The sequence below is a fragment of the Colias croceus genome, chromosome Z (assembly GCF_905220415.1).
Source record: "Colias croceus chromosome Z, ilColCroc2.1".
Taxonomy (NCBI): domain Eukaryota; kingdom Metazoa; phylum Arthropoda; class Insecta; order Lepidoptera; family Pieridae; genus Colias; species Colias croceus.
Window position 1 is genome coordinate 14,488,130 of NC_059568.1, and position 17,272 is coordinate 14,505,401.

At 31.2% G+C, this 17,272-nt stretch overlaps 1 protein-coding gene across 4 annotated transcripts in view; it reads left to right on the forward strand.

Annotated features, from left to right (window-relative positions):
* LOC123705561 overlaps positions 1-17,272 on the forward strand; it is a 61,757-nt gene that overhangs the window by 22,284 nt on the left and 22,201 nt on the right. Inside the window, exon 1 of one of the 4 annotated variants that reach the window (XM_045654398.1) lies at positions 12,759-12,848. The exons of the other annotated variants lie outside the window; for them this stretch is intronic. Coding sequence (XP_045510354.1) covers positions 12,833-12,848 — 16 coding nt within the window. The 5' untranslated portion in view covers positions 12,759-12,832. Of the gene's footprint in view, positions 1-12,758; positions 12,849-17,272 lie in introns of those variants that run through there. 4 annotated transcript variants of the gene reach the window in all.

Below are 17,272 nucleotides of genomic sequence, written 5' to 3' on the forward strand. Positions count from 1 at the left end.
ATTAAATTCAAATAAATAATTTATACATAAGTAGATATTATAACAATCATAATGTACCTACGTAATAAAATAAAATAGATAGATAGAATTTTACAATTCCAAGTTATACGGAAAAGCAACAATCACAAATGATAAAATAAATGTCCGTATCAACAATTTATAATCTTCCTACGACATAACTTAAAATATCATCTGATCACAACTTATTGGTAAAAAAAACGAGTTCCATTACGCATTACGCACCTGACACGAAAAACAATAAATCAATGAAATAAACAAATGAAGGTGAATTAATAAATAAAAACCGGTTTTGAGCGGTTAAAAGTACATACCAAAAGAGACACCTCTATCAAAATACAACAACTTAAATGTCCTTAGTATTGAACTCTCTGGTTGATAGAGGGGTTCTTTAAAGTGTTCAAAACTGGTTAGGCGACATTATGGGTACCATTCACAGGCGCACCCATCCGCTGGATTTGTAGCTGGCGACAAGTCCGCGGACAAATCTGCGTGTGTATGTGTAGTTGTGCGCGGCTCGCGGCTCGGCGCGGCGCTCGCCGTCTGGAGACGGAGAGTGATAGAAGGTGATAGACGTGTAGTGTGTGGGTGATGACGGATTTGTCCACGGATTGGTACGGCTCGGGGCTCGGCTCGCGGTGCGTGTAGTGAATGCCGGGCTTTAGACTTTGATGACTGACCGCTCGCAAGTGACATAAGATGTACGTGAAACTATACTAATATTAAGCGGAAGAGTTTGTTTGTTTATTTGAACGCGCTCATCTCGGGAACTACTGGTCCGATTTGAAAAATTCTTTCAGTGTTAGATAGCCCATTTATCGAGGAATGTTATAGGCTAATATCATCACGCTACGACCAACATGAGTGGAGCCACGGGGGTGAAACCGCGCGGAGCAGCTAGAACAGAATATACCTCTGCCTAGCTTAGACTTTATGATGTGTGTATAATGTATATGTATGTTTAATGTTTTGGTTGAACGGTTTTATTTAAAACAAATGTACTGGAAAATCATTATTAATCACGTTGTACGATAAACAATATTATTGATTGTACAAATATAAAAAAAATCTATGAAGAATTTTGAGATATTGTAAATGGAAGAAACAATTATTTGTTTGTTGCCCTTGATATTTCTACAGATTTATATATTTCAAGTATGTAGTTTGCGACTATATTCATTAGAATTATTCGATTGGCTCTAGTTTTTTTTATTTGGATTTTCATATTTTTAGTTCTCATATAGAATACGGGTTATTAACAATGTTTATTTTTTTGGTGAATTACGTTTTCTGCACATATCTTCGCTCATACATAAGGCTTCTGTATAAATATATTTATGGTTTCTCTAAATAAAATCATTTTTATGAACAACCATGTTCGGTTTGTATTGAGACGAAATAACCGAGTAGAACTTGGTCAATAAAGTGGATACAGCAAATTCCCTTGATGTTTTTATATTTTGTGTAATTAGAACAAAGACAATTCATTAGAAACAATCAATAAATATGGAAATGTACGCCATTGGGATAATCTAGAAATAAAAGAAGTATATCTGAAATTCTGAAGGCCCTACAGGACGGGCGAGTTGAAAATTCATAAAAGATGAAAATTTCACAAAATTTATAACCTAAGCTGAATGTAAATTGTGGAGAGGTACAGTTTTGGTAAATCTAAGGTAAATTTTAAACCAAATTATATAGAAACTAGCTTTCCGCCCTCGGCTTCGCCCGCGCTGTCAAAGAAAAACCCGCATAGTTCCCGTTCCCGTGGGATTTCCGGGATTGCGGCATTTTCCCGTGATAAAAAGTAACCTATGTCCTTTCTCGGGTATCAAAATATGGAGATATTATCAAATCAAAATATGGAAATACCAAATTTCATGAAAATTTGGTCAGTAGTTTAGGCGTAATTGAGTGACAGACAGACGGAGTTACTTTCGCATTTTTAATATTAGTATAGATTGTGCAAAAGATGTTGAAAAACTTCAATACTTTATGAGCAAATGCGAATATAAAGCTATACTTGCCCCACAGTCTCCTGGATAGATTTCTAGATAACCTCGAAACAATAATAATGTAGGAAACAGAAATAACGTATCCAAAAAAAACCTAAAATGATGGCATAAAAGTATCAGGGTACGTGGAATCGTTACATGTAAGCAAATTACTGCAGATGGTCCTTAAGAAAAAATTAATAAATATAATAATTATGTATAAGAAATGCTTATAAAATGTACAATTTTATAAGTTTCAATGAATTTTCTTTATTTTTATTTCTATGTAAATTAATTAAAACTAAATCAAAACAATTAGTACCTAAAACATTGCAATAAATCACTACATAGTGTTTAAAACAAAGTCGCTATCTCTGTCCCTATGTCCCTATGTCCCTTTGTATGCTTAAATCTTTAAAACTACGCAACGGATTTTGATGCGTTTTTTTAATAGATAGAGTGATTCAAGAGGATGGTTTTAGGATATAATTTATTAGGTTTTAGAAAAAGCGGGCGAAGCCACGGGCGGTAAGCTAGTAAATGATATAAAACAAATATACCTACTATATCTACAAATATATATAATCTAATATATAAAAATCAATGCCACTTTTCGTTGTAATTCCATAACTCGAGAACGGCTGAACCGATTTCGATAATTCTTTTTTTATTATATTCCTTGAAGTACGAGGATGGTTCTTATGTAGAGAAAACGTTAATATGTACCACGGGCGAAGCCGGGGCGGACCGCTAGTATAATATATAATGAAACTAGCTTACCGCAAGCGGCTTCGCCCGCTTTCTCTAAAACGATTTGGGATTTAAACTATCCTATCTCTCAAGTTGGATCAAACTGCACATGGTGTGCGAATTTTATTATAATCGGTAAAGTGGTTTAGGAGTCCATTGAGGACAAACATTGTGACACGAGATTTATATATATTAAGAGATATAATTATAGGCATAAAATTATTCGAAACCACTTTCACATCAAGGGCAACAAAATCATTGTTGACCAGTCTTTATAGACCATATATGGACTTTAATACAAATTTAAAACATTTTTTTATTTATTTTCACTAGAAAAGTTTATTTTCCTCACCAAAGTGGAAACTTTAATGATAAGAATATTGTTGTTGTGTTTATTTATTTGTGTTTTTTATATACTGTGTCACAGATAATATAATTATTAATACAAGATTCTATAAAATTCTATTATAATAATTGGGAAAAACAATGAGAACCACCCACCAAGTAAACATTTGATTTATGTACTGAAGTTAGAAACAAAAACAGTTAAGTATGATAAATTATATTTATTATTTTTATTTGTCGATAAGTATTTGTCAAACTGTGCGTTAAATAGATAATATTCTTCTTAAATCTCGCTTTACAATAAAACAAACCAATGTTTAAAGCTTACAACAAAATTTACACCACGAAAATCTAGATGGCGCCATATTTTCCAGAGCCCCGTTAAATCGCACTATAATATTTTTTTCCAAAGGAGCTATAATCGCCGTCCGCCCTAGCTTCTATATATATTTTAATTTATTGCATTAATATTTTTGGAGAACTTGTACTGAATAAGCTTCAGGTACAGTTCTATAATGGTACCACAGAAGTTAAATACAAGGGTATTTAACATTACATAACAAAGACAAATGCATTATGGCGTGAGACCTCCTAAATCGCGATTAAGAAGTTACAGCTAGGCCATCTTTAATTCTTTCCATTGCCTGTTATAATAATACATGACTGAAGCTTGAAAAGCGTAGTATACCGACTGTGATTTTAACGCTCACTTTTCCAGATTTGGTTTTTTCGTAAACAAACTATGTTCCAGCCAAATTTGATGTACCGTACAGTGGCTCAGACCAAATATTAGTGTTTCAATTGTTTGTTTTTGACTGCTGCTTGCATGAAGATGCGATGTGCAAGCCGTGTGCATTCTGCACACATCAAAATCAAAGAATATTTTATATTTCATCAAATATCTAAAAATCTATTTAGTATTTTTTGATATAATAAATGCAAGATTTAGTCCGTCTCTAATAAAAAATAAAAACACTTCTGTTTTTTGTTTTTCATAAAATTTGCCAAGAATGGCAAGTTGTAATTTTCTGTTATGTAAATAAAAGGCAGAAGTTATCCTTCGGAGGGATCTACCGGGGACCGAATTCGAGCCTCTGTTCTGGGCCTACCGACGACGTACTATAGAAAGAAAATGATAAGTTATATATTGTTCTAAGGGTTTTGGGTACTTTTGTATGGGCTAGTGGCGTCGTGATTACATTTCGCCGCCAGTTATGAAACTTGGATATTTTAAAACAGCAATATATTGCGTATTTAAGCGTTCAAACACAACGTTTTGATTAGAATTCTTAAAAAAAATAAAGGACAAAACCTAAAAAACTCGGAAAAATCTTATAATAAATCATCTAGATTTTAGGTAAATGAATAATACAAAACCAAATATCTCTGTTTCTAATACGTTTCGAGATTTTTGTCCATAATAACTTTTGCTTACAATATAGGTATTGCTCTTTTAAAATATACAAGTTTCATCACTTGCCGCGAATGTTCATCACGACGCCAACTTTACCCAAACACCTTTTAATCATACTCACCATTTACCAGAATTATTAATGTTACTAATTTGATTGACCTAGTACTATCAACTAGCTAGTACTATCAACCAGATAGTGACCCTGCCTTCCAGGCCAGAGCTCGTGGGTTCGATTTCCATCCAGGGTAAATATTTGTTTGATGAACTGATGAATATTTATGTTTGCTCTGTATATGAGTGTTAATTATCTATGTAAGTACATGTATTTAAAATTAAATATTATGTATGTTTATCAGGCATCTGGTTTCCATAACACAAGTGAAAAGCTTTGTATGGGTTCAAATCGTGTCGTGTGTAAAAACGTGCTGAAATATTTATTTATATTTACATATTTTGCTTTTATTTATTTTTATATTACTATACCTTCGATTATTATTATTTAATTATAACATTGATAAAATTATGAACGATACAAATCGTTGTAATGAATTAGGTACGTTATTTATTTAAAAAGGTAATTAGGCCCTGCGTTCTAGCTAACTAAATCCTATAGTAATTGTATTATAGAGTAGGCTGCCTGATTATGGCTTACACTACTTCAATTTTTTTAACCAAATAATCTTTAAATTACTTCACCTTTTTAACCGACTTCAAAAAAAAGGTGGAGGTTATCAATTCGGCCGGTATGTTTTTTTTTTTTTTTATGTATGTACACCGATTACTCCAAAGTTTCTGAACCGATTTACGTGATTCTTGTTTTGTTCGATGCGGGATAGTGTCGAATTGGTCCCATAAAAATTTTATTCGGATAGGCCCAGTAGTTTTTATTTTATGAGCATTTTTGTCTGTAGGTATTTGTAAATTTTGCAAGTGCAAGTTTGAAGTCGGTTGTTTTTAACGCAGTTATCACTTGTTGTATTTTTCTTTATTTAAACTAAATTTGCATGTTTCATTCCCTACTTTATCAAAATGCTTCCTTAGCGGATGCCTACATCATAGTGGCTGTCTTTATGCTAAATTTCTGACTAATCAGTCAGTAGTTTGGCTGTGCATTCAGAGATATCAGTCAATCTGATTAAACTTTCACGATATCTTTAAACGTTATGAATAAAAAGTGCAATACATATTTATGTTTACAAAATATGTGTTACCACGAAAATCTACGAACCAACTACGCAAGATAAATATCATTTTTAAATCTGAGACCTATACTTGAAAACGAGGTTAATTAGTATTATTAATAAGGGTTTATCACATTAATTCTAAAACTGATTAATAGGTCATTGACTTAGCTAATGATGCCACAGACATTGCTATGGCCTCAGTTAAAATAACATAATTATAGAAAGTAATTTTCTAGATTCTAGTAAAACCTATTATGCCTCATAATAGCATAATCAGTTGTAATTTTAATTGCAATACCTTGAATGGTAGTCAAATGTACCTACTTAAAGTATGATTAAGTACCTGCCAATATTTTTAGTAAAGTAAAATTTATTTAATCTCTCTCAGTGGAAGCCTGGAAGGTATATGCTTGGGACCATAGCAAAGAATGAGATTTACAAAGTCCTATTCTAGCAGTAATTATTTTTATTGAAGTTGTATGAGGACCTAACTCGATAAGATATTCTTTTCTTGCGCACCAGACTGTCGATACAATTAGTTTAGTCATCAAATATATACCAAATAATTATACCTATTTTGGTATATATTTGATGACTTAATTAAAATTATGTCGATAGTGATTATACTTATTTATATTATGGTTTAATGGTATGTTTGGCGGCCAACCAGTTATCAGTTAAAGCGTCACAGAAGGTCTTTGAAATAGATTAATGTGTCTAACACCATGGCCTATATATACGCCCTTCGAGACACCATTACATAGCCCAATAATCTATACTAATATTATAAAGCTGAAGAGTTTGTTTGAACGCGGTAATCTGAGGAACTACTTATCCGATTTGAAAAACTCTTTCGGTGTTAGATAGCCCATTTATCGAGGAAGTCTATAATAGGCTATATATCATCACGCTAAGACTAACAGGAGTGGAGCAATGCGGGTGAAACCGCGGGGAACAGCTAGTATAATATACTCGAGAACGGCTCTACCAATTCGGCACTTTTTTAACGTAATATTATATCTACGTAAATGAGTTATAAGTGAAATAAAAACATCAAATCTGCTCTTCTCATAATTATAACAATAGTAAATTTTTGTCATTCTATTAAAGCAACATTGATTTTTAGTACCATCAGTGATCATAACAACATACTGCCAAATAAAAATACACAGCTTTATCTAAACTTACACACTAAAATTAAAAATATATTTATTAATTTCTTAAATTAATCAAACATTTTTCAAAACTATTTCGTCATCTATCACTGAGATACTGTGTCATGTCCGTTTTTTTAATTTGTCACAGGATGTGGCAAAAGATTTTAGAAAATAACTTAACACTTCAAGGTTTTTTTGTAACGTAAACATTTCTCAGGCATTATTGTATTATTTTACACTAGCATTCCACCCGCGGCTTTGCACGCGTAGTTAAGAAAAAACCTATATCTTCTGATCTCCAACTATCTTTCTGAGAAATTTCGCCCAAATCGCTCAGGGGGTAGGCCTGAAGAAGAAATAGACAAATAGAGTTAATTTTGCACTTATAATAATATTAAAAATAGACACTTACTTTCGCATTTCTATTTATAGGTATTAATATTCATACTGTGAGTTTTATTCCTGTGAGATTTGTTCCAGGTTCCGTGATTTTATTTTATATGCATTTCACATATTTTTCACTGACCTTCCGACAAATACTTACGTGATCAGTCTTTTTGTAAGACTGCAGTATTTTACCCGGTGCGGATGTTCGATACTTTATTAGAGGAAAAGCACATGAATTCGATAAATTTATAGTGGATCTTAATTCATTTCCGAATGATATAAATGCGAAAGTGTGACTACGATACACTTTTGTTTCAAATTATTAATTTTTTTATTGAATAACAGAAAATACACCAAAACTTCGTTACCATAATATTTCATAAAGAAACTATTAAAATTTAAACCTTTCAAATTCTATATAAGTATAGTTAATTTACATATTTAATATTTATAAAACTTTCATCATAGGTATCTGTCGTTAGAAGGTAACCGTGACACCGCAGGCGGTTATAATAACAATTTTAAAATTTTGACGAAAATATACTTTTATATTAAACTTATTAAATTACAAAATATTATACTAAGTGTTGTTTTAAAACTAACTCCTTTGAAATCCCTTCAAATTTTATGACTCATCAGTTACATCGCAAAAAAATTCAAAAACTATATTTTCCCCTTAGCATTATATCAAACGGTGCTTAGCATTATATCAAACGGTGCTCGAACGGTGAAGGAAAACATCGTGAGGAAACCGACATGTCGAAGAATTAAAAAGTTCGACGACATGTGTCATCCGCCAACACGCACTTGGCCAGCGTGGTGGATTATGGCCTGTACCCTCATAGCAGGCCCGTGTCCCAGCAGTGGGAACGTATAATATGGGCTGATGATGATGATGATGATTATATCAAACAACGTTTACCGGGTCAGCTAGTATAAATATAATTCTAATAAAGTACAAGATATAATCTCTTTATAATATTATTTATATATATTAAGACTAGCTTTCCGCCCGCGGCTTCGCCCGCATTTTCAGAGAAAACCCTTTTTTCCCGTGGGATTTCCGGGATAAAACCTATCCTATCTATCAAGTTGGATCGAACTGCACATGCTGTGCGAATTTTATTATAATCGGTCAAGTGGTTTAGGAGTCCATTGAGGACAAACATTGTGATTTGTGATATATTATATAAATTAAGATATTAACTGTGATCTCATTATTTCTTAAAGGTCTACTCAACCAGATTACGATTAGAATGCAAACGGCGGAAATTACCATACTCTGAACTCTCTGAGGCTATTTTTAAACCACTTTCTAAATATTTATAATATTACGGAATCATTATATTTATGTAAATTAAGGTTTATAGCTAAGAAAGTGTAAACATAATATTCTGACACACATTTAGTCATTTTATTTTTTATTTAGTCACATTTAAGTCATAAACGGCATAAACGACAAAGTGTTTAAATTTTCCAAATTAAGTAAGTTGCTTAAGGAAATCTCAACCATTAAATATATTATTGCGTTAACATATTTGTTTTAATAACATGTAAAATTGTTTTATTATTATAATCTTAACGAATACTTTCACAGTTATCATACTTATTAATAAACCAACGTATTCAATAAACCAGTAACAAATCGCGAATCAATTAAAATTGCATATACAATAGGAACCAAAATAAAAGCGGCAGCATTGATCGATAAATATAGAATAATTGTCTTAAACAATGCTTTTAAATAAAACCAGTTGTGCAGCTACGGAAATGAAAGGTAGGTATATGTCCGCGAATGTAATAGAAATTCCACTCAATATAATATAAAGCTAATTAATATCGAAACCTTGAGACCTAGTTGTGCATTTTATAGAAACATTGACACACTGTGATCTCGAGCTTATAAAACTGTATCGATTAATTATCATATGCAACAAATATGACGTTTTCTAGCTGTGCCCCACAGTTTCACCCGCATTGCTCCCCGTTGGTATCAGCGTGATGATGCATATAGCCTTCCTCTATAAATGGGCCATCTAACACCGAAAGAATTTTTCAAATTGGACCAGTAGTTGCTGAGATTAGCGCCATCAAACAAACAAATTCTTCAGCTTTATAATATTAGTATATAAAATCTCCAAAATAGAGCATACTCTCTAAGTCAATTATATAATAAGATATTAAATATAAATATTCAGTTAGATGAATAAACAAAATATCTAATCTAATCTAGTTAATTTTGAATTTAATTATATAAATATAATTTTTGCGGCCGAAAGCCTGAAAAGCAAATTTCCAGACAGACAATAGAATTTAATTAGGAGAAAATAATAGAAATTCTTACCCATGCATTTATAACAATAGGCAATGAAATAAATACCATGTTTTTAGAAATAATTGCGCAGCTTGGGAATAAGAAGCATAGAATTATCTGTTAAAAATACATCATTTTGTAAACAAAAAACTAAAATTCATAATACGAACGAGTTAGTAATTAGATCGGCGATAACATTATTATTTTAAATGTAAAATAATTCGTTTTTCAAGATAGGTAATAAATTTTAATAATTAGGCATATTTAGTTCTGGTATACAAATCGCGCTAATTTAGTTTCATTAAATATGTAATTATAACGCTCGTTTATTTAATACTAGCTTTTCGCCCGCGAAGTCAAAGAAAAACCCGTATCGTTCCCGTTCTCGTGGGATTTCCAGTTAAAACCTAACCTATTTCCCGTGATAAAAAGTAGCCTATGTCCTTTCTCGGGTATTAAAATATCTATATACCAAATGTCATGCAAATTGGTTCAGTAGTTAAGGCGTGATTGAGTAACAGACATACAGACAGAGTTACTTTCGCATTTATGATATTAGTATGGATGTAAAGCAAATAATTACTTTGTCCAGAAATAAATTTATTTCTATGTAAACTGAACGAAACTAACTTAAAAACAATGAAATTACATTATTGTGTTTTATATTTCTTGTTGAAGTTACATTGCCCGTAGGTACATCGTTTTGAAGCTGTGAAAACTTAAGTAAACTTTATCGAAACATAACGCCACACTTAACTAATATGCACTAAGTACCAAACAAAATTGTTAATTAATCTTCTACATCTGTCTTTGTTGTATCCATTTATTATTTAATTACTGTTCTGTTATGTACGTTTTCACAATAATAAATCATCTTAATAACCATTAATATATTAAAACTATAAATAATAATAAATGTACACTCTAATGTGGACATATCATTAGGGCATGCACCCGGGTTTACCCGGTTCCGAAAAACCCGGGTAAACCCGGGTTTTTTGATGATCTTGAGAACCGGGTATAAATAGTATGAAACCCGGTTCTCCTGGTTCCGACCAAAATATTAAAATATAAAGTATTATTTATATTTTGCTGCTTTATTTTAACAAATTTATTGTATCTGGCAACGTCAGACTCACGTGCATCGCGAATTTTCGTTCCACGCCTCAAGCGTGGCTCTGATTGGTTGTCTAACCTTAGATGCTATAAGTTTCCTACGGTTGTATTACCAAAAAAAAATTTGGCTTTGAAAATGACGAAAATTAGGCTACAGAAATATTTTTATTAGATTTGTCGTGAATTTGAAAAGCTTTTGATTTTACTGTTTCATATAATGATCCAGTCATGTTTTTGTTTTTGGTATCAAGCTGAAATTTATATCGAATACTCAAGTCTTCGGTCCCTTTTATGTGAAAAAGTCAAACTCACAAGCCAACGCATCAAAAGATACAGCCGTAAATGCTGAAAATTTTCGCAAATTTCGACATTCGCATGGGACTCAAAACCTACAGCTGGGTACTTTTCATGAACACAGAGCCTTGAAATTTGGTAAAAGTAACGTCTTATAATACAGATAAAGGAAAAATTGCAAGAAACATAAATTTTAAAGTTACAACATTATAAAAAATAGGTTTGTTCGGAGCCCTCAGAGCGCGAGTCCGACTCGCACTTGGCCGGATTTTTGCTTTACAGTTTGCAGTTCATGAATAAGGTTTAAGTTTATATGTGATATTAAGATAACAAGGTACTTTTATGAGACTTATAAATAAAGAAAAGAGAAGTATTGAAATTTTGTTTCTTTAATAATTTAATAAAATAAGACACAAGCCGCGTAAAATAAAAGGCCCATCAGGTATTTTTACAGATACTTATGTTTAATTTCGTATTTTTTCCGAAGTATTATAAAAGAACCGGGTAACCCGGTTCTACCCGGTTCTGAGATCGATTTGGAACCGGGTTTCAGAAACTTGGAACCGGACTCGGTTCTGCATGCCCTACATATCATTACAAGAGTTAATGTATGCAATGATTCTTAAAACCACATCACGACCGTGAAGGCGAATAAAGGAAAATGAGAAAAATAATATAAAATGTTGGAGGAAAAGCGATGAGGTCTCATTAGGGTCATAAAGTATTTGCATTTTTGCAATAAAAGTAAACAAAAAAATACTGATATTAAATTGGTGTGAGTCGGATTTTAACAAAGCTAATTAATACAGTCATATTTTTTAAAAAGAGTCTTCTATTCGACTGCATTTTCTTTTCATGGCTCAGAACTTGCGATCGCGTGAACCGATTTCGATGATTATTTTTTAAACTGAATAGCTCTGACCGTGTCTGTGGTTTTAAAATATAATGGTGCATTTCAAAAATTAATTAATTTTAATTTTACACTTATTATTTATATAATATGCTATACGTTAGGTATATTATACTATGTAGTATTATTTAAAAGTTTCAATAAGAAATTAGAATCGATCATATTATCCAATCGTATCCAATATCGTTTACATAATAACCATATCGATATTGATATATCATTTATATCAAGGTTATTTACCATGAAGATAGAAAAAAAGACTATTCCTCTTGAGATTCTGTCACCTTAAAGTATAATTATACATTATCCGATTATTAGTAGGTACACTCAATCGTGGTTCAATTGAATACGGATTTGGATAATTTAATGTAAATTGAAAATCGTTACACTCAAATTTATAAAACTTTATGGAAATAATAACATATAAAATCCGATGCTAGTACCTAAGGGTTTTTGTATCGGTTAGTTTCGGTCATACTTCAACTTATACAAATGAGGCATGACGATAACAAGGCAACTTGAACATTAAATAATATGTAATAGGTATAATAACTTCTATTTAAAAGTAATACATAATAAATTTATGAGCATTCCCAGGCAATCCAGACATTTAACCCACAACCGCTTGAGAGCTCGTTTAACCAAGGAGTTGTGGCTATGTACCGGTCTACTTCACATAAAAATCAACACTTCACACAACATTCAAATTCCCATCGATATTGGCTCACGACGGAAACATTGTCAATTAAAAACATTTAAGCACACCCACCAAAAATCGATAAACACAAAATTGCTCAACTCAAAAAGGCGCCTTCAAAATATTTTGACCGTGGTAGACGTTGCTAGACTATATTATACACTGAATATAATTACACGGAGCAGTATCCATCGCGCCTTTGCCGCGACAAACACGAACTTTTGTTGAAGTCAGAGTGACCTTGGTCTTGACATGAAAGAACGAAATGGTAAGCGACTATGTAAATATAGTTTATGTAAATATGTATAACAATGTAGCCGAAATATGTTGCCTCCAACGGGTTATGTATAACAACAAGATTTGTGGTTTGCCATGAAACTTAAATAGCACAATAGGATATCAGTGCAACTTAATTGTTTTATTTATAAGTACATTTCATTATTTTTGAAATGAGGTAATATATTATTTTTACAATTTTTTATAAATTTTAGATAGCATAGAATATCGCTGCAAGCTAATTTTTATTTATGAGTGCATTTCATTATTTTTTAAATAAGGTAATTTGTTTTTAAATGTCTAATAAATATAGGTATACATAAGTATACACGAATCGTAGATAACGATTCTTTATTTGCAATATTTTTAAACTTTATTTTAGTGTGGAATGTTTTCCAATCAGTATTTTTTTTAATAATTTTGAAGATAATGATTAATCTAGAATCTAGATGGCTTATTATATAATCAGAATCTGTTACAAGTAAATATTCGAATGCAGAAACTTGTCCAGTATTTATAATTTTATAGCAACCTTACTCTAAATATAGAAACTATTATAAAGGTTTGTATCATTGTATTATATAAATAAATACCTACCGGAAAAAAAATAATTTGTAGCAAAAATAACAGATATACTTAAGTTATATTGTTAAATCAATTTAATCAAAACATTTAAATATGTTTTTATAATTATGCATGCGATATTTTGCGCATGATAACTGTATTATGCAAAGGTAGGTTTTTAGATTTAGTTTTTAGATGTAGTATTTTAGGACACCTACAAAGGCATGACATATTGTTATGTTTATCTAGAAAGCAGAACATGTCGAAAATATTTTATTTACGTACCTACATAGTTTTTGTTATAATATCTAATTTTTTTTACGCGTATGAAAACTAGGTCTAAAAAATTGTTACGTTGTCAAAATTAATGCATATAAAAATAAAATTAAAATTTACTTCTTATGTAAAAAAACGCGTCATGGGCGCTAATAATAATTATAATAGCGATAAGGCCGCCGTTTGTACGTATATCTTTCTCTATTTTTTACTGTATTTGTAGGTACTTTCTTATGTGTGTGCAATAAAGTGTAAAATAAATAACATATAACTTTTTATGTATCACGTAACATAATAATTGATAAACAATAATTTGAATGAAAAATTTTAAAATTCAAACTATGTAATAGGTATACATACAGTCTTGGTGTCTGGGTGTCCGACTATTGGTGGTAGCTTCGCGCAGCCGGCACATACTGCTTCGCTAATGTGAGCATTTTGTCTATGAAAACATAATCTATAGGTCACGTGCGGGTAGCAAAGTTAAGCGGGTTCCTTGTTAGGAGTGTACACACAGAACTTTAAATATGTATTCATCTATTTGTCAAAAAAAATAGTCTGGAATTTTATTAGTATTTTTTACGTACTCAGCGTAAGTAGAACTATAACCTCCTTGGGGCTTAGTATACCGCTGCTGGGGTGTCCCAGCAACTTTATACAAAGCATTGTCGTATAATATTTAAAAAAATGAACTCGTGTGACCTTTACAAAAGAAATCCAAATAAAAAAATATGCAGTATGCAAGTTTCATTTCAACGTACCTACTGTACGAATAATGCATTTTGTACGTATTATTTTTGTGCTAATCATTTTAATTAGACACACTTTTTTTTTTTATTTGCTTTTTATTACTTAACCTAAATTGAAGCGTTTGACAAAAAAAAATGTGTTAATTACATAATTATGTTTAATCAGTTTAACAAGGAATTCTCGAATGTATTGTTGTTTTTTTTTTTAATTTAAAGTACCTAACTGTTCAATTAACGTAATTATTTTTGTCAAATAATATCATAATATTAAATAACAAGTTGACGTGTGATTAAAGATACGAACTTATTAATAATAACGATATTTTCAATAATAAATGATTAAAGACAAACCTTTGCTTGAATCAAATATAATTTCTTAAAAACAATAAGCATTTATAATTTAGTTTTGAACAATGCATGTATGTAGCTACAATCGCGCATTATAATATTATATTCATTGCCTTATGAAAGTAGCTTTGGGAATATCATATGCTATTTCAAATAATAATCCGACTTTCCAATAATAACAGACCCGAAACCCTAAGGGACATGCTTATACATCTTATTAGTTATTATAGTTAGGTCATAGTTATGTAAATCAAGATTTGATTCGTGTGGAGACTAAACAGTAATTTTATTGCACGCCTCATAAGCGAAGCGTTGAGGTGGTACTACTGTCACTTCGCGCAAAACATCTGATTTTTCAAACTTAAAATGTCTTTATGTATCATACATTGCACTTGTAAGATAATACATACACACACATATTAAGAAAAAACACTATTTTTAACATTCATGATATTTTTGATGTCATTTTTAGGGTTCCGTAGCCAAAATGGCAAAAACGGAACCCTTATAGTTTCGTCATGTCCGTCTGTCCGTCTGTCCGTCTGTCCGTCTGTCACAGCCGATTTACTCGGAAACTATAAGTACTACAGTGATGAAATTTGATGGGAATATGTGTTGTATGAACCGCTACAAAAATATGACACTAAATAGTAAAAAAAAGAATTGGGGGTGGGGCCCCCCATACATGTAACTGAGGGATGAAATTTTTTTTTTCGATGTACATACCCGTGTGGGGTATCAATGGAAAGGTCTTTTAAAATGATATAAAGTTTTCTAAAAAACATTTTTCTTAAAGTGAACGGTTTTTGAGATATCAGCTCTCAAAGTCGTAAAAAGTATGTCCCCCCCCCCTCTATTTTTATAACTACGGGGTATAAAATTCTAAAAAAAATAGAGGTGATGCATGCTAATTAACTCTTTCAACGATTTTTGGTTTGATCAAAGTATCTCTTATAGTTTTTGAGATAGGTTGATTTAACTGTAATTTATTATATTTGCTGCTACGGAACCCTTTGTGCGCGAGCCCGACTCGCACTTGGCCGGTTTTTGTTATTTAAACTAGTTAAAAAACAGTTTAAAAAAGTTCTGTCTTGGACGTCCGTTTGTCTGTATGTGCGGAGGATTTTCTTGTTAACACGATAGCGACCGAAATACTTTACTAATCGAGTCTTTTTTTTTCTCTTACGCTTGAGTATGCTCAGGAATAGAACCCTTTCATTTTTCAGGGTCTGATTCGATGTGGTTTAATTGTTATTAAATAAACAAAAAAAATATCGACTTTTTTTTATTTTTATTTATAGTGTAGGTACTCAAAATTCACCATTATAAACTCGATTCTTTATACTATAAGCCAAGGTTTAAAAAAATAAGTTGGTAGTCAGTCCCTTAAACCTGCGCAGTTTCATATCTAGGTGGGGCCACAAGAAAAATAGCTCAATTATTACGGTACCGCTTTCTTTACTTTTCCAACTGTTTTGAGACAGTACAAGAGCATTGGCACATGAGAAAAAGTGTATCTACATACTTATATTATATACACCTTTATGAATAATCAATTTTATTGTAAAGGATGAGATTATGAGGCGTGCACTTTTGGATTTTCCAAACTTTTTAATTATTTATTTATTTGAAGCATAATTAATATTGAAGAGATAATCCATATAAAGCCGGATGTATTGACCAATTTTATACGCACAAATTTACTCACAAATAAATAGGCTTTTTAATCTTAACCTACCTCTATAATTGATGTGCGTGTAAACAAGTGTAAAAGGTAGTTCATTCTTTATCATTGAGAGTTGTCACATTCCTTTTATATTTTTGTATAATAAGACGTGTTTATTTAGTTAACAAAAAAAATATAATATATTTGATCGATAATTAAGTAACTCGTATAAAATAATTTTAACACAAAATAACTTTTATTTAACCAACTTATTTAAATAAAATTTGTCTTTAATATTAATTATTATTTAGTTATTTAATATTGTGAAAACCCGTTATCAAGTGATGCGCATGCTACGACTACATTATAAAAAACCTGTTTCCATAAAATTGATTGATTTGACCAGTCTATAATTAAATATTCAAATTTTACCCTTCATTCAATAATAACATCGAAGTTCAATCGATCGCCGACAAAGAAATTCTGCAATGACACAGATTTTATAAGCTTGGAATGGAAAATATTTGAAAAACAATATATTATTAAAAGAGAGTATAAGAAAATATAACATTATCTCTTGTATGATGTATCCAATGTCTAAAATAATTCTTTTCCGATTTAGAGCAATACTCACTTTCTTCGTTTATATTTTTTGGCAAATATTTAATATCAAATTAAAAAAAGCCATAACAAAAACAAAATTTTTAAATAAATCAGATGAAGTCAAACAGTGGTCTTCTTTATCCCAATCGTAATAATTACAGTAGATATGTGAAGAATATTTAATTTTACCGTGGTCCGTGACCCTATCTA